The 22,584-nt window shown below is 39.9% G+C and overlaps 2 protein-coding genes across 3 annotated transcripts in view; one reads left to right on the forward strand and one right to left on the reverse strand.

Annotated features, from left to right (window-relative positions):
• Positions 1-618: 618 nt before the first annotated feature.
• spg7 (SPG7 matrix AAA peptidase subunit, paraplegin) lies at positions 619-10,709 on the reverse strand. The gene is made up of 17 exons (XM_073464660.1): positions 10,110-10,709; positions 8,424-8,526; positions 8,244-8,336; positions 7,903-8,144; positions 7,643-7,782; positions 7,209-7,311; positions 6,984-7,109; positions 6,654-6,816; positions 5,376-5,549; positions 5,172-5,296; positions 4,804-4,906; positions 4,551-4,661; positions 4,328-4,443; positions 3,498-3,654; positions 2,527-2,690; positions 2,211-2,288; positions 619-2,117 (listed from the first exon to the last, which is right to left on the reverse strand). The coding sequence occupies exons 1-17, from the start codon at positions 10,347-10,349 to the stop codon at positions 1,911-1,913; spliced, it is 2,445 nt and encodes an 814-aa protein (XP_073320761.1). The 5' UTR covers positions 10,350-10,709; the 3' UTR covers positions 619-1,910.
• A 2,588-nt stretch (positions 10,710-13,297) lies between these two features.
• The window catches only part of ankrd11 (ankyrin repeat domain 11), a 107,567-nt gene continuing 98,280 nt past the window's right edge, over positions 13,298-22,584 (forward strand). For both annotated transcript variants that reach the window (XM_073463746.1, XM_073463747.1), the window contains exon 1: positions 13,298-13,742. The gene's annotated coding sequence lies outside the window, so the exon portion shown is untranslated. The remainder of the gene's footprint in view (positions 13,743-22,584) is intronic.

Here is a 22,584-nt window from a genome sequence, read left to right on the forward strand (position 1 = left end):
ATGTGCCTGGGCTTTAATGACGATCATTTGGACAAAATGGCTTGTTGCAAAGTTTTGTGATTAGTTAAGGAGAAGTAAGCAAGTCAGTGAAATTGTGTGATGACATGATCGGCCAAGTGGAAAGGAGCCGTGCATGCTACAAGGCAGACAGAATGTGTGTTGAAGTGATTGTCCGTGTCTGGTTTTGTTTAGACCTCAGACCTGGATTGTTCAGTTATGATGCATACAAGAAGCCTGAGATATAAAACTTTTAAATGCATTTCTTTGTTTTTTATATATGTGATTATTTTATAAGGTAAATTTGCTCTGATATTGATTTTCTTTTTCTTTTTATGATCACAAATCCTCCATTCCAGCCTCTGTTGATCTTTTTTGGAATCTCAGCACAAAATATTACTCAACAAAACCCAATACTCTGTTATCTAATTGTTTGGAGATGAAGACTTCGAATGATGTTTTTTTTAATATGATCATTTAATTTAGGTTTTACTGTTGTCTACAGAATAAATGTAAATCTTTTATTTAGTGTGTGTATTGTTCATTATCAGATGATTCACCGGCTTCACTCTGTTTACTCAGAATTCAGACATACACAAAGACGGCACAAAGAGCAACATGCAATATTTAAATAAAACTTTATTTTAATATTTAGCAACATCATCCTTTGGGACTTCACATTCACTTGTGGCAAACGTATTCACAGCCCATAATACAAAGACTTTGTTCAAAGAATACACCAACTCTGCCGACTCAATATGTATGTCTCACAGTAAGTGGAGTAACATCTGCCGCTTAATCATCAACATGAAACAGCCTCAAACAAATAAAATGCAGTTTCCACACAGGTACACATTATCATGTGTAATTGTCCACAGCAACCTACTACAGTTTGTCTTCACTGCAGCTCACTTGAATACCAAACACATTAATGTGGAACTAAATATGTTTGTGCAGATGCACGTCACCTGAATTAATGCAAATAAATTTGGTGTACGTACAAACAGTCACCCCTAACGTCAATTAAGTCATTCAGTATAGAGTGATTCAAGTTTCAAATGGCTAGCTGCTAGCTGCTCCCTTGCTCTGTTATTTGCAGAAGTGAAATAACATAAATACTCAGAAGCAGTACTTGAATCCACACCTATATATGCTACAGTATGCTTAAGACAGAGCATATAATGTTGATTTAGCATATAGAAAGTGTTGATTAAAGGGCTTCTCTATACCATCTGCCCTGTAGACTATTTAGAGACATCCTCTTTGAAAAAGGTGCAATATGTAAGAATTGGCCATCTGTCGAATTCATCCTCAAAACAGACAGGAGGAAGCATATCACCTGAGTAACTGCTAATCTCTGTGAAATGTAACTGCTATTGGCTAGTTAGCTCAGTTAGCCATGCAGCTAGGGTCCAGAATGTAAGCTTGGAGGACCAGGGGAGTGTTGGTGCTCCACCACTAACATGGGAGCTTTGGACTGGTTGCCATGCTAACTTCAGTAGATATCTCTTCAACACAATACATAGATGTCATTAACTTCGGGTGTTTTCTGCTCAAATTCTTACATATTGCACATTTAAATAGGCTTGTTTCTAGTGTTTCCATGACATAATAACATGGCTGTGCAGCAAGCACATGAGAAAAATGATGGAATTCCTCCCTAAATCATTCTCCAAGTTGCACTGGTTCGTTTAGGCCAGATTCAGATCCACATGGGTCAGCTCCCTAGAAATCATGTTTGCACAAAAAGTCTGGATTGCAGAGTTTTAAGAAACTTCGCAAAATTTAACTTGCGGGCATATAAAGCTTCAAAGTGCAGAATCAATGACAGTTTTGAGAAAATTCACCCAGCCCCTCATGACCCCCACAAAATGCAGCTCATGGAAAATTATTCTGAGACATACATTTTAAGATCAGGCGAGCTGTGGATCTACTTCCTCCTCTCTGTTTTTGCGGGGAGGTGGCTGAGGTTCATCTTCTCCCGTGTCTTGTTTGTCCCTCTCAGCCTCCAGCCAGCTCTGTGGGGCGATCATCTTCTTGGGCCCATGAGGGGGTGGACCCAGCAGGGCTTCAATGTCATCATAGTTCACCACCTCACGCTCTAACAGTGCATTGGCCAACTGGAAAGACAGACCCGGACTAGTTTAAAACTAAACCAAATGTAATACAGAAGTGCTGCACAGAATTTATGATCAAAGAAGGGAACAACTGACCAGTGTCAGCTTGTCTCTGTTGTCCAGGAGCAGCTTCTCTGTGTGCCTGTAAGCACGGGCTATCAGCATCTTAGCCTCCTGAAAGAACAACATTTACCGTCACATCCATACTTTATGATGACATGCAACAACATTCAATGTGTTCTGGGCAACGTTAACAGAGATTATAAGAAATTCTATTTCAGAAAACCTTGTAACATTATGGCAAAATCAAAAACAAAATCGATACTTTAAAGTGATAACCAAAACCCATTATGTCAACATTTACAGTTGCTAATGAGGGCTAACAGAGAACTCATCCAATTTTAGAACCCACGTGGTCCATCTGCTGCTGTAGGCCCTGGCTGAAAGGACGGCGTCCAACGGCACCTTGCTGCTCTGTGTCTGGGAACGAGACCTGGCCGACGCTGTCACACATGCCGTATTGCTTCACCATGGAGTATGCCACACGTGTCACTTTACGTAAATCATCTTGAGCTCCTGGGGACACAGAATGAGGATGATTAACAATGAGTTATGCTACACAGTATAAGAGAGTAGTTATATTTGGATGATCCTATTCAGAGATGAGCGTTCATTAGAGTTCAGTACAGAAAACAATGGAGCCCTGGGGTGGCCATAGAGAGAGAGAAAAAAAAGCCAACGATATAGCAAGGCTATGTTTTACTAAAGCAAGCGCGATCCAACTCATTCCCATGTTTTGGTTCATTTGCAGACATGAGATAAGTGCATTAATCCAAGTCTTATCTAAATCCAAGTATATCTACTGTGTTTAAAGCAGCACAGAAGTGCAGATGACTAACACCTCATTCAACAACACTTTTAGCTATTCCTTATATAAAAAGAATAATGTGCCAGCTGCTTATAAATGTTATCAAAACTTTAAAGCAGTCAGTAACTCTGAGCCATTATCTTTGGGTTTACTCTGTTACATTCTAAGGTAATCATGTTCATGCATTATTAACATTGGACCTTTACTCTAATATTTGCATTGATTTTAACCAGCCCTAGTACACCTTCAAGGACGATCCACTAATTATTCTGCCTAAGAATCTACCTTGAAGACAAGAAAAAACTTTTAATTTCATCAACATTTCCCTTGTTTGATTCTTTTTTTTCTACAAATGCATATAAAATCTAAAAATTCTAAGTAAATCAATCTCAGTTCTTATCAGGAATAAAACAAAATATTAGTATTTTGGTAAGAATGAGGTTGAGTAGAAAGCTCTGAGGAAATTCTTTGAAAGCAATCAGCAGGATAAGCGAGAGATGCTGATTGCAGTGTACCTGTTGTAACTTTGTTAAAGGTGATGGCCTCGGCAGTTCTTCCTCCCAGAGCCATACACATCCGCTCAAACAGCTGCTCCTTGGTGAACAGGTACTGGTCACGAGGTAGGATCTGGGCAAATCCCAGGGCTGCGTTAGTCCGCGGGGCAATGGACACCTGAAAAACACATCGCATGAATTCAAAGGTTTTCAGAAATGTCTGTTTTGGGATTTTTTTCTGTGTTCATCCACATTTTCTTAATTGTCTATCACAGTGTGTATGAAATGTGTTTTGTTTTTGTCATCTCATCAAGTCTTCCTGAGCTGACTGATCAGCAGAAAGAGACTTTTGACCTCAGTGGTCGCTCTTTCATAAATGTACTGAGGCTGAGGTTGATGGCAGTCCAACTGGCACCCAATCAAATTGCAATCTACATGTTAATTGAGTGCTAAACATTTAACTCCTAGTCCGATGTCCCGGTCTCATTTTGACACATAGTCAGATGTGTGAATGTGAAAAAAAGAGATGCAGGGTACTATGCTCAACCTTCAAATGACAAAATGAAAAAGTGTTACGTATAAAGCCCCAGAAGAAGACTGGTCCTGATGGCTGCTCTGAAATGATTTCTTTAAATATGGTGTCAGAGTACGTTTTAATGGAAACTTTCTCTTAATCTCTACTCTCCAATATGAGCGTCGATTCAGCCACACTTTGGAAAGTGCCAAAACTTTGTTTTATAGGACGAAGCTGATCAAAGCAAAATATGACAGTCATGTCATCGTATAACAGACAGGACGTGTCTTACATTTCAAATTAAAAGCCCTCACTACATCGGGGAGCAGTGCGTTACCTTCATGACAGCCTCTGTGTGCTCAAGCAGCCATCCCACCAAGGCGTGTCCAGACTCATGGAAGGCAACCACCCTCTGCTCCTCTTTAGACAGGATCTTACTCTTCTTTACACTTCCTGAAGACACACATACAAATTTATCAGATTTTGCTAGAGTAGTAACTAAGACAAATTAAATTTTTCATTTTCCCAGACTAGGCTACGGTTTGTTTGAATCATCGTACCTGCTATCACTCTCTCCACTGCATACTCAAAGTTAAAGGTATCGATGGACTTGTACCCCTCTCTGGCAGCATGCAGGGCAGCTTCGTTGCAAATGTTAGCAATGTCCGCACCTGCAGAGACAAAGTGGGTTGGCAACAAAATCACATGATCAACATATGGAAGAATGACGGATATTTGTTGATCAGGAGCTGATGGTTATTCATGCAGGTTTTGTTTCATATGACAACAAAACATTAGAGTATGTATATATACCGCTGAAGCCTGGTGTGAGCTCAGCCAGACGCAGAGAGTAGGAATTAGCTGGTTGGGTCAGCTTCAAGATCTTCAGATGCTGCTCGAAGATCTCCTTCCTCTCCTGAGAGACGACGATAAAATTGAGACGAACAAGATTTAACTGACAAACTCTGTCTAGACCTGCGACACAGTTAACATGGTTTAGTTGTCCTGATATTATAAAGTTTGTTTGCTTGAGAATATATGATGGAACAGCTTAATACTGTAGCAGGGCTGTGAGATATGATGATACATATTGTATGATCATAGGAGAAGGTCTATGATTTATTAGTAACTACATCACCGTTGAGTTAAGGTCAGTGGTAACTGTGAGAGCTCAGGACTACCTGCAGAGTGGGCAGATCTATAAAGATGTGCCTGTCCAGTCTGCCCGGTCTCATTAGAGCATTGTCCAAGATATCAGCTCTGTTCGTGGAAGCAAGGACGATGACATGGTCCGTGGTTCCCATTCCTGCAAAAGCAGAAGGCACCGTTGTATTATTCTGTCCGAAAAGTCATCCTCTGATGACAACTGAGATGTTTTTACTTACCATCCATCTCCACCAGCAGCTGGTTGAGGGTCTGCTCCTCTTCAGTGTTGGAGAAGCCTGACATGTTGGTGGAGCGCTTCTTTCCCACAGCATCAATCTCGTCAATGTAGACGATGCAGGGCGCTCGGCCTCGAGCCTCTTTGAACAGACTTCTGACTCTCGCAGCACCCAGGCCTTTACACAAACACAATATTAGTCACATCTAAACTGAGGAGTAAGATACAGTATTCAGTGTTGGAATGTGACTCAGTACATTTACTTAAGTACAATTTTTCGGTACTTGTACTTTAAGTATATCTGTTTTCTTCTAGTTAATACTTCTACTCCACTACAGGCAAGTACTGTACTTTTTACTCCACTACATTTATCTCATAACTTACGTTACTAGTTACTTTGGGGACTGCAAGCTGAATTTTTAAAATTACTTTAGAAAAAAAAGGGATTCCAAACATCAGGAAAATGTTGAATATTGAACCACCCCGAGTATACAGTATACATGTATGTACATATTGTATATTTGTAATGTTACTTTTCTTGTACTTAAGTACCGTTAATATCAGATACTATATATACTCTATGCAGTGATGGAATGTAACTCAGTACATTTACTCAAGTACTGTACTTAAACACAATTATGAGGTACTGCTTTTTTGGAGACAAATATGGTACTTTTTGCTCCACTACATGTATTTGATAACTTTAGTTACTTTGCAGATTACATGCTGCATCAGAGCCAAAATAGCACATTTTTACATGTATTTATTTATTTTTGATTCTGATAATCAGAAGATTGCTGAATATTGGATACAATGATCAGTCTACCATAGCATACAGAATATACATACATGTAAATATATGTATAATTTACTTTTACTTACTTACTTTTACTTATCTTATGGGTAACTATCACTTTTATCAAAGTAATATTTTGACACAATATCTTAAGTTTTACTAGAAACTGACTTTTGGGGAACTTTCTACAACACTGACAGCATCTAATCTGTCTTCAGAAAAATAAGCCTTCTGCTAAGGCTGCTACATGAAGGCTGAGCAGTGGCGCCTAAAATCAAATATACTTATTTCTTTTAGCAGTAACTGGTGTGACAGAATTTTGGAGATGTTTTTTTACACAACCAAATTTTTACAAACAAACAATCATTTGTAATGACGTATACACACAGAAAAGTCTGATTTTTTCAATAAATTACAGAGAATTTGTGCACCAACAGTATTTACTCTCATACCGAATATTGCAAAGTGTTGACCATTTGTAAATACCTCCAATGACTTCCACAAACTCAGAGCCAGCCATAGCCAGAAAGGGCACCTGGGCCTCAGTGGCTACAGCCTTAGCCAGCAGGGTCTTCCCGCAGCCTGGAGGCCCGAGCAGCAATGCACCCTTGGGAACCTTGGCTCCCAGCTGGAGGTATCGTTCTGGATTCTGACAACAGATACCATCAATGCAAAGGGAAATTAAAGGTTTTACTCATGTGAGATTGACACAAAGTACTTCAGTTTATCAAGTTGATATTGTGGTAAAGCCTAAACTAGAAGAACCATGGCTCAAGTATGATACAATACCAACATATTATGATGATGGTCTCTTACCTTGAGGTAGTCAACAAATTCCTTTACTTCCATCTTCGCCTCGTGCATGCCTGCTACATCTTTGAAACTCACACCTTTACCCGACTTGCCATCCACGACAGTGAACTTGGCCATCTTCAGTTGATTCTGTAAAGTAATATGCAGTTCAAACACTGGTGAAATCACTGGAATATATTAATCACCTTAAATGTACACATGCCAATCTGCTTGTGTGGTCTCACTCACAAAAGCACTGAAGCCGCCCTCTCTGCCACCCATGCCTGCGAGTCGAAAGACATACCAGAGAATGGCCACGCCAATAGCAGCCATTCCCAGAGCGTAGATTGCACTGCAGAGTGAACAGATGGAAAAACATTTCATTGAGTCTTAAATACTTTTTTACTCCAAAGTGGTTGAACATCAAGGTTCAAAATACAGAATTGTTTGCTAATTTCTCCAGTGTTTAACGTTCCCACAGGAGACCATTAGGGGATTATGGTTACAGCACATAATGATGAGACCTACTGGTTGTTACTAATGAAAGGAATAAGCCAGCTGACAAGTTAATTGATAATTACTCTGGATGGAGATTGTATTCCTTCAAATTGCTCATTAAACATTCGCAGGCTGGATTTCTTTGGATTCAAAGTCTGTTCTAAGAAAGGTTTATATGTTCTTACTTCCCGAAGAATCCAGTGCGTTTGTAAGACACTGGTATCCTGTCCTTGGCGTCAATATTCAGCTCTTCTTCAGCAGCTCTCAGCTTCTCCTCAAATTTGTCAATGTTGGCGACCTGCATTCTGTACGTGAGTGCAAGCCTCTGCAAAAAAAAAAAAAATGGCAAAAGGTGAGAAATGAGCAAGCAGATCTGCTGTAAAAAAAACAAAAAACAAAAAAAACAATGCTAATAATGTGTTTCATTATATCCGGCACAACATACAGGCCTTCCGAAGATGACCGCTCCAGGATGAAGGTTGATTTCTACAATGTCACTCTCAGGAATGACCTGCACACGTGACACCTCTCCCTTGGCCAACATCTCATTGACAAAGTCGTTCCAAGAGATGTTACCACCGCTGCTATTAATTAAGTTCAACACAGACATGACGACTGCTATAATGATGAGGGTCCGCACGCGCTCCCGGGACATCTGGTCATTCTGCTCTCGACGCTTCTTCTCATCTGAAAGGTGAGGAGGATTATGGGAGATGAGTATAAAGGGACCAGACAAAGAGCGGTGAACAATTAGGTGTCAGGCAGGTAAAACAGTTCATCACTTACCTTCATCTCCCTCTGGAGGAGCGTTTCCCTTTGGTCCATTACCTTTATTTTTCTCTTGTTTAGATTGAGATGTACTGAAGAAGTTTGTTGCCCCTGAAATAAAGTATTTTCACCATCAGTAGCTCTAAATAAAATCGTAAGTATTAGTTGTATATGATCAGACTAAAATTGAGTGTTTACCTAATAGATTTGCCACTCCCACAGGGTTCCTCAGCAGGTTGTTCCTGATTAACTCTTTGCTGATTCCCACCATGGCCGGACCCAAGGGTCTGTGAAGAAGACTCTAAAACGGGAACATTGGGACAACATAATTTGTTGTGACAATGTTACAAGGAAAAAGTTACGACAGACAGGGAGTGAAAACATTTGCTGATGTTTGCACATGCATGACAATTTCATCACAGTACCACAGGGATGCACAATAATATCGGCACTTCATCTATATCGATAAAAGCCTTCAAATTAAATATTGGCATTCACCCGTAATTAACTTTTCTGCCAATAAGACGACGCTTTAATTATAAGCAGAATGTGTAGATTTTGAAGTATTAATTCCACTGCAGAAGTGACCTGTTTTCTCTGCAATTAGTAGGAAAATCATTTGAGAATATAGATCAAGTATAGGCATCGGGGTGAACGAGTTGGAAAATATCAACATATCGGATATTGGCAAAAATCCAATGTTGTACATCCTTACAATTCAATGCATTTAAAACTAGGGCCGCACGATATGGTAAAAAACAATCTTTTTACATTCTGATGGGTTTTTTTTGCTAATTATCTTTTTTGCTAATGATGGACTTTGTTTTCCAGGACACCATGGTGGAGTGGTGCCCACTTGGCGACGCCTCGGCCTGCTCAGTCGTCCTCCTGGATCCACACTCTATTTTTTACTTATATTATTGATAGATATTCTGTGAAATTTGTAAACCCTGATCTTGCTGTTCTATTCTGCACATGCAACATATATTGCATGTCTGTCCATCCGTGGCTCTTCCTGAGGTTTCTTCCATATTTTTGCCCCTGTTAAAAGGTTTGTTTGTTTGTTTGTTTTCCTCAATATGGCAAGTCTTTCCTCACTCGAATCGAGGGTCTAAGGACAGAGGATATTGTTCACTGTACAGATTTTAAAGCCCACTGAGAAAATGTGATTGTGATTTTGGGCTATATTTATAAAATTGATTTGATTTGATTATTTTTGACAGATATACGACTGCAATATAATTCACAGTTAGTGGGAATGATCATTTTTGTATCACGATTTTCATTTTCAGTGAAAAAAAAAAACCCAATTGAAATCATGCAGATGTGAGATTTGTTGAGGTCTGCACCAAACAAACATGTTTTCTTCCATCTGCAGAATAAGATTAGTTGGCCAGGACATCTGTGGAGCACTACAGTACTTCATTATCATGCTGTTTTGTCACACAGTTTAACAAAAAAAAATATTTCTTGCTTCTGTGATATGGATATTTCACTTGGCCATGATGTAAATTTGATAATATCCTATTAACTGTGCTGCCCTACTTACAATCGTGTAGGAGCAGTAAAGAATGATCTAATATCAGACTGTAATGAGTTGAAATCATCCTGGCTACAGACTTAGAAACACATCCAAAGGAGTTTACAACCAATCTGAATGCAGGGGGGAGTCCTTCACACTTGTTATAATGGGTGCCAACAGCGATGAATGACTCTGATTTAAAATCTCGTTGTTATTCTCTTCATAGTTTATAGCCCAAGTAAAGAGTACTCATAACTCACATCACCAACAGTCACCACCAGCAGCAAAGGACACAATCCAAATCATCTATCATGTTTAGTGAAACTCTTATTATCATTATATTATTATTTTTCTTGGCTTACCTGAATGACTTTCTGTGGCTGACTTGTAAGGGTCCGCACTGACTTTGAAAGAAGCATCTCTGTGACACTACCCCATCTGGACAGCACATTATCAGCACTATTGCTGGATGTTGACTTGTTTGCTAATAAATGAGAGTTTCGTCTCGACAGTGTCCACAACAAAGCTCTACTGTGTTTTCTACAAAGGGCGGCACGATGCTGCAACAACAAAGCTGACATATTGTCACTTAATAAGTACATTAACTACACAATTGCAATGCCATAGCTATGGGTGTGCTATTAAGCTGAAATTGTGTGTTATGACACGCTTGTTTACCTCCACCTCCGTTTAGCGCTAGCTAGCTCGCTATGTTATTCAACAGTGCAGCCGAGCAAAGATGCTACCTCGACATCAACACGGCAACTATCCACTTCCGGAGTTCCTGCTCACGGAAAATGAAGCAAAAAAAAGATACGCATTTACTCTAAATTTGATTTGATCCTCACTGTCTGATTAGCATTGTTGTTGAGGCTGTCTTTAATCTATGCTGAGGATGGAACAGTGCAGCTTAACACATCTCGAAGACTTTCAAAACATCTTTGTCCCGAACTTTGAACTTCAACCTTTCGCCGTGCTCTTCGAGGAGCTACGAGCTGCGCAGGGGTTTGCGCAATGTTTACGCAGTATTGCGTATAAGTGCTGCAATCTGCAGTCTCACATAATATTTCAGTCAGTTTCTGTAGCTTAGATTTAATAGATTTTTATTGCTGCTTCTGAGCGCTTTTTTATCGTCACATTGAAGGTTTACAGAAAAGTTAAATCCGCACGTGAAGTCACGATACAGATTGAATCAGTTTTCTGAGTTTCTTGTGCAAAGTGGCAGTTTTATGGGATACTGGTGTGTGTGTGTGTGTGTGTGTGTGTGTGTGTGTGTGTGTGTGTGTGTGTGTGTGTGTGTGTGTCGTATGATGAGTATTAAAAAAACGCATAAAACATTGGTAATCTATACTAGGGGTCAACTGATATGGCTTTATCAGGGCCAATACCAATTACTAGAAATCAAGGAGACTGAAAACTTGGGACCGATAATCATTTGCAGTAAAAATTTAACTCATTGTGTCAAAATTTCAAACAACCAGTGATGGAATAAACCTGAGTACACTTTTCAGGTACTTTACTGGAGTACTTTGACTTTCTGCTGCTTTATGCTTCCCCTCCACTACATTTAGTTACTAGTTACTTTGCAGATTCAGATAATTCAGTTTTTGAAGGTTATTAATTGTGACGTGTTACCAATCAGATAGTGTTGTGGGCGGGACATTGTGTTAGAGACTGCTGCATTGGGGCCAAAGTAGCAGATTTTTAAATTAATTTATTTAATCGGCAATCTAACAGAAAAATCACAGACACTGGTAATCGGAAAAGTGCTGAATATTGGCCGGATAATCGGCCAGGGCTGATAATCGGTCTACCCCTAATCTGCACATCAGTAGAACAGTACAAAAATATTAGAAATACATAACATTATATAGGCGTTATTTTTTCAAAAGACTAGATACAATATCATAATTGCCTCGTTTTAGGGCTAGGCAATACATTGATATTGTATTGTTATCATGATATGACGAGACTATATGTCATATTAAATTTAGAAAAATGTTATATTGTGACAAAGTTGATACATGTTGTATTTTCCTGGTTTTAAAGGCTGTATTACAGTAAAGTGATGTAATTTTCTGAACTTATCAGACTGTTCTATTTCTGATACTTGCCTTTGCCCACTTTTGTCATTATATCCACATGATTATTTTACAAAGAAATCTCATTGTGTTCATATTTTGTGAAAGTAGGCTACCAATAGTCATCCCTAAAATATTATTGTAGCATCAATTAAGAGATATTTGATTCTGTCACCCAGTCCAAGCATTTATGAAGTGCGTTTGAGGAGATTTTAAAAATATCGTGATATCGTTGAGTATCGTGATATAGCCTAAAACACTGATATTGCTTTAAGGCAGAATAGATAAAAGTGTGCTGACATTGTAAGAGTGCTCCAGCAGAGTGCGCTATTGGTCGACTCTGGATCCAGTACACCTAGGTCCAGTTAGGTTTAGCGAAATAATGCATATAAACAGATCTTGCTGGGAGTTGTGAGACTCATAACTTGCAAGAGGCATTCACACGTTTTCAGGGAGAGAATCATGTAACTGTGTGCGATGCAGGGCCAGCTGTTTGTTGGTTTTCTTTCCAAATAACCACAACAGGGAAGTCACTTTCATGATGACTTCCTCTTCTTTACTAGAAGGAGCGTTAGTCAATGACCTCAGCTAGTGGAGTGTGTAGTAACTGCAGTAATAGTCTGGTAATCACGCAGGGTGCTGCCCCTCATATCCTTGTCGTTGTTGTAAATAATCAAAGCAATGTCATAATAAGCGACGTGTACGGGTCAGTTTGAGTGACATATTCAGTTGACCAATCAGAGTAGAGACGTTTTCCTTGAACCAATGGGAGCCTTCCTTTCATCCTTTCTCGTTTCATTTTGACCGTGGGTGCGTCAAGTTTGTCCACCGGCACGCTCCGCTTTCTTGCCATCTCCGCCTCGTCTGACCGAAACCCAATGTTTGAGGTCTGACCCATACATCGAAAACACATTTTACACGTTGAGTAGACCATTATATATGGCGAGTAACCTACTGACACATGTGATTGTACTTTTATGAGAGGAGATTAAACACATATCTACATTTAATACGTTGTTTGTGTGAATGCCTTAGTAGCAGCTTTGCAAAATGCTTAAAAATATTCACTTTATTTTCTCACAGTGCACACGAACGTTTGCATTTGAAATAACCTGTGAATAATCTAAATGCATAAACAACGAGTCAGAATACAAAACGTTCATGTTTCTAAAAATGGAATAAACAAAGTCTAGAAATGTGGAAAACGAGTGCACTCGACGCCTGTACTCCATTTCCTTTTCTTGGTCTCCAACTATATAATGGAGTGTGGTCTCTTGAGTTTGAAACTGTGAACTCCGGTCAGCCACGTTGGAGCTCAGCTTGTATTTGTTGTGAAGGGAGAGCGGGATGCTGTGTAGACCCAAAATGGCGTCTGTTTCATCCTGTGCGGAAACGGTATCCGCCCACAGCTCCAGAGCCAATCAGGACGGCTGTTTCATTCCCGAAGCGTTTCCGTCCAGAGCGTCCACACACTGAAGTCAAAGGCCGCTCGAAAACCGCTCGAATGGGTTGGCGGAGAGGATTAAACCGAAACAAAATATGATCTTTTGATGGTTTAGATTCACCCAAGCAAGCCTACCGTTGTACAAATGGAGTGTTAAAGGTTTGTAGTCTGTGGTGAAGATGAAATAGCTACGCTGTAAACGAGTATTCGTGGATATTTTATTGTTTTTTTCTTTGGGACCTCCGTTTGCTGCTCTGCACGGTTTTAACAAGCTAGCGCTAGCCTCGATTCTAGTGAGCTGCTTTTGAGCTGCGATGGTCGTCGCGAGTTTATGCGGATGTCTTCGGACCAGTCTATAGTAAACCAACGGCAACAAATGGGATCATCCAGCATCGGCCGAAAACATCGCGGCGTAGACTAATCATTACAGATTCTGATAATTATTTGAATTTGTGGAAATTCAGACAGAGGTAAGTCGCATTTTCACTCGTCCTGCATAGCTAATGCGTTAATAACAACAAACTGACTGTTGCTGCCCCCGTGGTTAACTCGGTTTGATGTGTGTTGCGACAGAGGTCAACTTGCACTATCTTAATATCCTAATTCTTTGTAAGCATAGACATACCTTAAGTATGCTTCATGGTTATGTAATTTGTACTCACTGGAAATGCTGATCTTTAGCTCGCTGTTCTACTTCTTGAACGCAGCCTTTCTGTGGTTATGCTTAGCTGGATTTGTTAAAATGCTGATAAATGCTTAAAAAGGCATTAATTTCGTGCATTACACATTGAGCTAACATAAGCTATCATAAGTTGTTCAATCAAATGAAATTTAGCTATGGTACATCATTGCCCATGTGTGATTGGATTGCAACTGGCGATGTGTTTATGTTTTATAATAGCATTTAAATGTATTGAGTTAGCAACTAGTGCTGCATACGTTGCTACCATACATGCACGTATACGTACGTACATGCATAACAACAGATTCAGATCCTGTGCAATATTATCGAAGGTTTTTCCTAGAAGTAAAGGGGAATTAACTTGCATTGTCAATCTACACTATGTTGTCGAGCACACTCAGGATAAGCTCTAATGGGCACTTCCAATATCCCAGACAAAAATTATCATTACATTTCCCAAGGGAGTGCAATCATCACATCCAAATGTTGACCCATTTTTGTTTATCTAAAGCAATAGTAGTCTATCTGCATTTCCGCTTAAGTGTGCACAGCATCATAAATTCCTGTCATGAAGCACTATGTCTTGTCCATGTGCTGGTCTGTTCCAGCACGTAACCACAACAGATGTGCTACAAGACTGGCTATAAGGCAAACAATGAATTAGATTGTCATAACTCAAACACATGAAGAAAATGTGTGTGTTTTGTGGGAATATTCAAAGAACCATGCTTTGAGGTGTCTGTGTACAGTTAGATGACTAACAGTGGGTGGTAAGATAGATAACTGTCGTAATCACCTAAGTTAGTTCAATGGAGTGCCTGTGTTTTCTGTGTTAAATAACATGTAATTGAGGGACACAACATGGTAGGATTTGAGATGGGCTGTAGAGGAAATGGAATATGGAGGAGAAGCTCTCTGCTTTGGTGCAGTACCAATGCTGAGGAAAACACTGCAGTGCCGCTGGTGGTGTTTTCCACCAAGATACTGAGAGTGTTTTAGCTTGTTGGGGCGTTCATGTTGACTACACTGCAGAGGCAGTGATGCATATCTCTGTCCCTTGAGCTTGCGTAGGTCCTATTTCTCTGCACTATTATTAAAGCCTCAATTCAAATGGTATCACATGCACTATTCAGTTACATATGCAGATCAAGATGTGTGGGATTTAGATGGACACTAGGCATTTTTGCAGAATTCCTAACACGTATTATTTCAAGTACACTGATGTGTTTACATTGTGAATGTAAGATAACCCAGATACAGAAAGAAAATCTCATTGAAGCTGCAGTTTCTCTTTGACATATCAACTGGAATCAGTCTGTCAATGAAATTGAAAGTTACATTTATTTGCTATTTGACATTATGTGCTGTACACATACTTTTCACATGTATTTTAGGTAGTTGGAACTTGTGTGTCTATATTTACATATTTTTCCTTTGGAATCAAATTCTGTGTTAGTGTTAAATTCTATTTAGTTTATTACAGTAGCCAAGCCAAGATATTAGTGAGGACCTACAGTGGTGTGTTCCTCTTAATGAGGCATGACTTAATGTGATGCTGATGTTTAAAGTTAATGCAACACATTCATTCTTTCTAGTTACAATAATGCAAAATTTGAGGCTTACTCAGGTATTAATATAGGTCAAAATAATGGCAACGTTTTTAATCATGTCCTGCAGATTTTCATTTTCCATGAAAGCAACTCTTTAAAATGAACACGACTTAACCAAATAACAAATATCTTTGTCATCTTTCTACAGTTGTCAGTGGTTTGTAAATGATGGCGTATTAATGGAAATAGTTTTTTGTTAACTTGGTTATATTAATGTAATTTATGGTCCTGTTTACTGCTTCTTTTGGCCGCAGTGAAAACGTCAACAAATATGAATTAAAGAGAAATATTTTCTTAGATTAAAACATGCTGTGAAACATGCTGATTAAATCTATCTTTTTTACAATAAATTTAAACCTTTGGACTTTACAACGCTCGGGGAAACAATCCTAGGCAACCATCACCGAAATCTACAATTCTACAAATAGTATAATACTAAAAAATATTAGTGTAGCCATCTCTTTATCTGCGACTGTGTTTAAATTCTGGTTTTAAAAAGAATCAATAGATACGCAGAAAAGGAAATGCTGTGCAGAATACCAATGTTGATTTGGAATTCGAATGTCAATGTTATGAATGAAGCTTTCAAAACTTTGAACTATTCAGTACATCCCTAGTCAAACTATATCTTGTCATAAGTAAGGATAATTGCCATTCTACTTGACACTTGTGAACTGTATGTCCCATCCGCTTCCCATTAGTGATGGCTAGATTTGACCCCTGGTCCTATAAGTACTACCAGAGAATTAAGCCTTGCCCTCTGCCTTCAACAGGAAATGCAGTTAAGAAAGGTCATGAGATGTGATTGTAGCTTGGGGTTACACGTTTTGTGTAATAATAGATATGCAGGCAACGTTTCCATGTTTCTACCCTTATACTGCAGTGGCGCTTGTGTCTCATGACTCTTCAGACTCCATTAATGGCCGTATTACCCAGATGCAGGAAACTTGCTGACCCGTGTGGACCATGCCACAGTCCACAGCCCACTGTGACGGTGCTGTAAACAAAGTGTTGTCGTAAACATGCCTGACTGCACCGCTTCTCCTCCTCGATCTTAAGTAATGGATTTTTGTTGCCTGAATCTTAGGTGGCCCTATCTTGTCTTGTATTTTTTTTAAGCTGAGTGAAGACAAACTCAACTGAGTCCTTGCATTGTGGGTGAAAACACAACCAGACTGTTGTTATTGCTGTGTTTGGGTGGCTTGATAGTAACATTTGCTGACGTCAACCTGATGATCATTGATAACCTGTCAGAATCACTGAGTAACCCACTTGTGCACAAGTATTGATATGACAAGATATTAATACCGTCAAACCTAAATGAAAGTAAAAATGTCATCAAAATGTGAAAAGCATATCAAGGATAATATACGAGAGAGGGCAGGTTTTTTAAAAAGCAGATGCAGAGAGCACTGCAGTATTAGCACAGTAGACATAAAGCTTCAGAATATGACTCTGCATAGTAACTTTATAGCTGCATGGTTTACTGTGTTCTCTTAAATGGACATTTTTCTGCCTATGAAATTTCCTACACAATCCAGCAAATGTTTTTAATCCATCACTGTCAGTTTTAGCGACACTGAGCCTCATGTTCTTGGTGAAGTTCATTTTTAGCACCATTTCAGAAATAATCTCTGTCCTTATTAGCACTGGGCATGCGTTAGGCCTGCAGCTGTAGTCGGTGTTACTGATGTTACACAGTGTTTTGTCATACACCAATTGCCCACCACCCTCAGCGTCATTTTGACAGATGCTACAACAGTAAACTGAAAGTGTAGCTACGTGCAGCATCAGTCACATTTCACTTATCACATAATAAGAGTAAGGACAGTTGACTGGCAAAATGATGGTGGAGGATTTGTTGTCAAAGCGATAAACAAAAGCACCTATTGGGTAATATTTCTGATTTAAACCCAATGCTAACAGGGAACCTGATGACGTTACTGAGGAAAAGGAGTTGGTTATCTCACTGAGAAGTTGGAGGTGTGCAGCCTGTTGCCTGCAGCTCTTCGTCCAACAACCCCATCTTGTTCCATTGCTCTCACAGACTGTATAAAAGTACACCCTGTCGTACTTCAAATTGATCCGCTGTCAAAAATGCTGAAAGTGGCCGCCATGCGCTAAACTCACTAAACACATTGCCTCACCTGTGTTAAGCCTCCTTCAAAATAAAAGTTAATGCCTAGACTGTGAAGATGCAGCAGTAGGAAATGTTCGGTTAGCAGTAAATTAATTCAGAGCTCTACGGATGGTGAGCATCGTTTCATGTAAAAAGCCAGGCGTACCAGGTAACACCGGTGTTGTGATGAGCTTATGAGTTGGTGGGAAAATTGCATCCCCGTGGCAACACTAGCATGCTTGTGCTGTTGTAAACAGGAAGCAGTTTGTCTACTCTGTGGGTGGTTGCCTACAGAAAATACTATGAAAGAGGGAGGAAAACAGTACTCCTCTTCACGGTATCTTCGTGGGTAATGCTATTTTGTCAACTAAACATTGTAAGCAGCCGTTTTTCTCTTTTCCTTTATTGTATTATCAAAGTGAGTTTGTGTCTTTATAAATATAAACTATAAAACATCCACTCTGTCAATGTACATATTCAGATACTCCAACATCATAACATATACTCCCATTTAGGAAGCAAATGTAGATATCTGTGTCATCATGTCCAAAAATCTGTTTCTGCCCCTCGAGACGTAAACACTGAAAACAGAAAATATGAATATTGTCACCCTGTAAAGAATTTTCCAAAAGGTCCGTTTTGTAACCTATAACGATGTTACGTGTGTACGAATGGTCAAAACACAAAGCAAAGGCGTTATTTTAAGAAATACCCTCAGTGTATGATTGTATTTATGTAATACTTCTCTTGAAAATGACTAGCCAAGATCATAACAACCACGTCGCTGTTAATATTCTGAGAAAGCACATTTGTTTTTTGTTGCGTTTCCCGGGGTAGTAATTTAAGGATTGGCCAAGAATAATGTTGGTCTTGTTAGAGTTTCTAAATGTGAGACATTTTACTGACAAACTTTGCAGTTACATTTATATATGAGATTAAAATGTGTCTTATTTAACATTAATGAGATGAGTAGGTGGCTCACATAGTATGCAGTGTACTTTGCAATTTCTTCCTTGAATTTTGCTGCGAAACCTTCGTCAGTCTCAAATAGAAGAATAACAGCTGGTGTTGTAAGAGGGTATAGAAGCCTTTAGCTGCAACTCCAGCACCAGCACCCACTCGGCCTGCCTTCTGTCCATGCAGGCACTCCCCTCCCCCTCCCATGCTGAGAGTGTGGTCCTTTTAGGTAAACAAGCATGGCTACTCCTGTTTCTTGCCTGTCTTTGTCTGTCTCTGCCTTTCTTTTTCTCTCTCTGTCTTGGTGTCTCTCTCACTCCCCTCTCTTCCTCCCTGTTCGAGTTGTGTAAATCTTTTATAGCTGCTGTTCTACCAGCACAATCTCTGCGGATACTCAAATGGCATCTGAAGCCCTTTGAAATTCAGCCTAGTCCTTTGCCCCCTCCTCTATCCTCGAAGCGAAATGGAACAAAATGGCGGGGCCCAATCCTGCTGTTTCCCTCAGGGACTGTAGAGCCTCATTTCAGGGTTTAGGAGGTCCTGATGGTTGATGGCGTCTTAAACTCATGTTAGGTTGTGCTGACTTCCTAGCCTACCGCTGCACCGCTCTCAATAATATTTTCTCTTCCCTGAGTCTCTTGCACATCAAAGGGAAAGGCTTTCTATTCTGGCATGCTGCTGCTTCTCCAGAAATGTGCTTTTTACAGACTTGGCTTTTGATCTTTCTGATCGAAGCTTGGAAAAGGAATATTTTGGGCCCTTGTTTTTAAAGGAAACTTACTGATATGCTAAATTATAATTTCAGGTATGCATAAAATGTTGAAACTTAGCTAGTTAGCATATTGATTTACAGTATTTAAAATCCAATGACAGAAGTAATGTTTCTCATGGTAAGATGAATAAACATGTTTTTCCTTGAGAATTATAAAAAGAAGTAGTTGCTATAGATGTAACATAGATTTGTTAAGCTTGGTTTTGATCTACGATCTGAGATATCTGTGTAGGCCTACAGGGTACACTTTAATTGCAATTTCAGTTTCACTCTGAATTACCCCAAAGAGACTCAGCCATTATAAGTTTGAGTCACGATTGTCTCAAACTGTGAACTCCTCAAGTAAATGTATTAATTGCCAATTTAATTTGTTCCCTTATACCATCACATCTTCTGAGTAGCTTTATTAGTTAACATATTTGTCATAGACATGCTACCATTGGAATTCAAGATAAGACTAGGTTATCTGAAGGAAGAATAATAATAGGTGAAAGTGTTGGCTATAAAAAGCACCTTCACATCTGTGCATGTGTTCCACACTGAGAGAACCTGAGTAGGTAACACTATTAGGCAAATGGCTGTGTGCCTTGGTCTGGGCAAGCATGAATTAGGGGTGGTGCAAATCTGGAGACAACAGTTGGTGTTTTGATGGGATGTGCTGCTGAGGAGGAGGCTGCAGGGGATGATGTATTATCCATACGTGGTGTTGGAAATGTTCTGAGGTTAGTCGGCCAGGTCTGGGAGCTGATGGGAGAGACAGTCTGTGTGGTGTGTCCCTCTGGGCTTGGCTGTTCTGGTCTTTTCAGCCTGTTGCTGACACACAGGGAAAAAGACAAGACAGGCTTCTTGCTCGCCTGGTTACTTTCTCCGTTTCTCCTCCTCAACCTTAAGGCCCTTTTTTAAAAGAATTTCCATGCCTATCTTAAGCTAAGGTGGCATACTATATGTTTTAAAAAACCTAATATGTTACAAAACTGAACATATTGTACATCTCAAAGCCAGAAGTTTGAGAGTGCAAGTGAGAGAATTTTTTCTGTTAATGTTAGCTCATCATTTATTTAACCTGCAGCTTCTAGCTTTTCGCAGCTAGAGTCTTCAGTGAGTAGATAGTAGATTAGTTTGGTGTTATTATAATCCCTATAAACGGATATCTGCATATGAATGCAGTATATGTAGGCAAGTGACAAGATTTTGGTATCAGAAGGCTTCTGGACTGTACCAATAAAACACTTCATCATGAGGCAGTTTTGTCACATTTTGCCTTTATCGATTGCTGTTTTAATATTGCACTTGGCCATATAGTGATTTCAACAGTGTTACGACTAATTGCAGCCCTAGTTTGTTGTCTTAGTTGTATTGACCAATGGCGAGCAGTCCATATGGAAAGAAAAAGACAAGCCAAAATGCATTCTTGGAACCCATTGGCTATTGTCTGACAACAATTTAGCTTTTTATTACATTTTTAAATCTGCGTTCATATGCACATATCCTTTTATGGAGATTGTTGATGCCTCAACACCATTCTTGTTTCTCATGTTGCTCAGCTGATTGTAAACTATGACCAGTGCATGGAAGGGTAGGTCTTGAGCCAAATAGCCCTTATCCAGATATCTGTTGGCTACACCAAAAGCCCCAAAACATCAGCTAAATTGTTGTCAGACTAGATCTATGATGGGGCATTTTAACCATTGTTCGTCGGGTCAGGTAAACACAGTGAACTGGTTAGGCTAGAGCTGCAGGCTGCTTACTGCTGGTTCAGCAATAATTTGGTGGTTGGGTGCGCTGATGGTGGTACACAACACCACCAGTACTGAGGTAGTTTTACTGGAAATCAGAAGCTTTGTTTGTCAAAGTGTCCAAGAATGGAGTGTACCAAAGGACTCTCTTAACGCTGTTTATACAGTAATTCTGTTACAGAACTTAAACAAATGCGTTTCTCAGCAGTTAGATTGCTGTGACAGATTTTTCCCTATTGTGGTGTCAGCCCCCTCTTCCAACATGGTCTCTTAAAAGAGGAATGTCAGTTTGATGGTTAATGCGATACATGTGAAAGTGGTTTTGTCTTTTCTGGTTCCCATCACTGCAGAGATGGAATAAGATTTTGTGTCCTGTCCATAACCAACCTTTTTCACCCCGAGATAAATAAAATATGTCGGGGATTTATTGCCACTCTGAGAAATTGCTTCATGCTGACTACTGTTGTGCTCAGAGGCAAACAGCTATATCAGTTTTTGTTAAGCCCTCTTGTGCCCAGCCGGCCTCTTCATGTTGGTCATAAGCTATAAGCTGAGACAGGGGGTAAGGGTGTTAGGACAAAGTGTTGTTAGGTGGGGGAGGGTAGAGGTGGTGTGGCCTGGCTGAATCTCAATCACCAAGGCCCTTCAGTGCGGCTGGCCTTTTGATGGGCCAGCTGCAGCCATTCATCCACCCATTTACATTGAAATGCAACAACAGGAAGGGGGAGGGAGGACTGTGGGGAGATGGGCCTCTGTGCTGGTGCAGTTGGGATGTGAATGAAAAGCAAAGGCATACCTAAATACCAAAGAGATGAGGTCCGTCAGTCGGGGCCCTGCTTACCAATACATGCAGCCATACTTTGTTTTCCCCCCAGCATGCTGTGGGGCAGTATACTTAACACAAAGGATCTAAGCACCCTTTTTGACCAGTACATGCATTTTCACCACTCAGCTCTTTTCTGTCTTTACAACCAGGCTGGTGGCTATAAAGAGGTTGTGATTCACCCCAGTGTCCGTTTTAACAGCCCTCTACTGTTACACCTATTGTTGATGCTGCTTTTTGTACATTGCCTTCTTCTTATTTTGTGGGTAATTGCCTTCAGACAGATGATTTACTTGTGTGAGATCTTTATCAAGGCTTATTTATGAAGCCCATATGTGCTGCGGAGTTTCAAGTTCTTGTTCCTGGCTCACTGTAATGGAGGTCATATTGTGCTATTGGCTGGTGGAAGAAGCCCGTTCTGTAACTCATTAGGGGCTTCAGACACAAACTGTAGTTCAGACAAATGAGGCCAGTGTGTCACTTTTCTGAGTTCACCCAGCTTTCCAGGATAACTTGGTGTCCTCAGAGGTGTGCATGTGACATTGATTGAGAGGCATTTTGGGGAATGTGTTCAAGTCATGTTTAGACCGGCAATAACACTGCATCATAAAGC

This window comes from Pagrus major, chromosome 4 (genome assembly GCF_040436345.1).
Source record: "Pagrus major chromosome 4, Pma_NU_1.0".
NCBI lineage: Eukaryota > Metazoa > Chordata > Actinopteri > Spariformes > Sparidae > Pagrus > Pagrus major.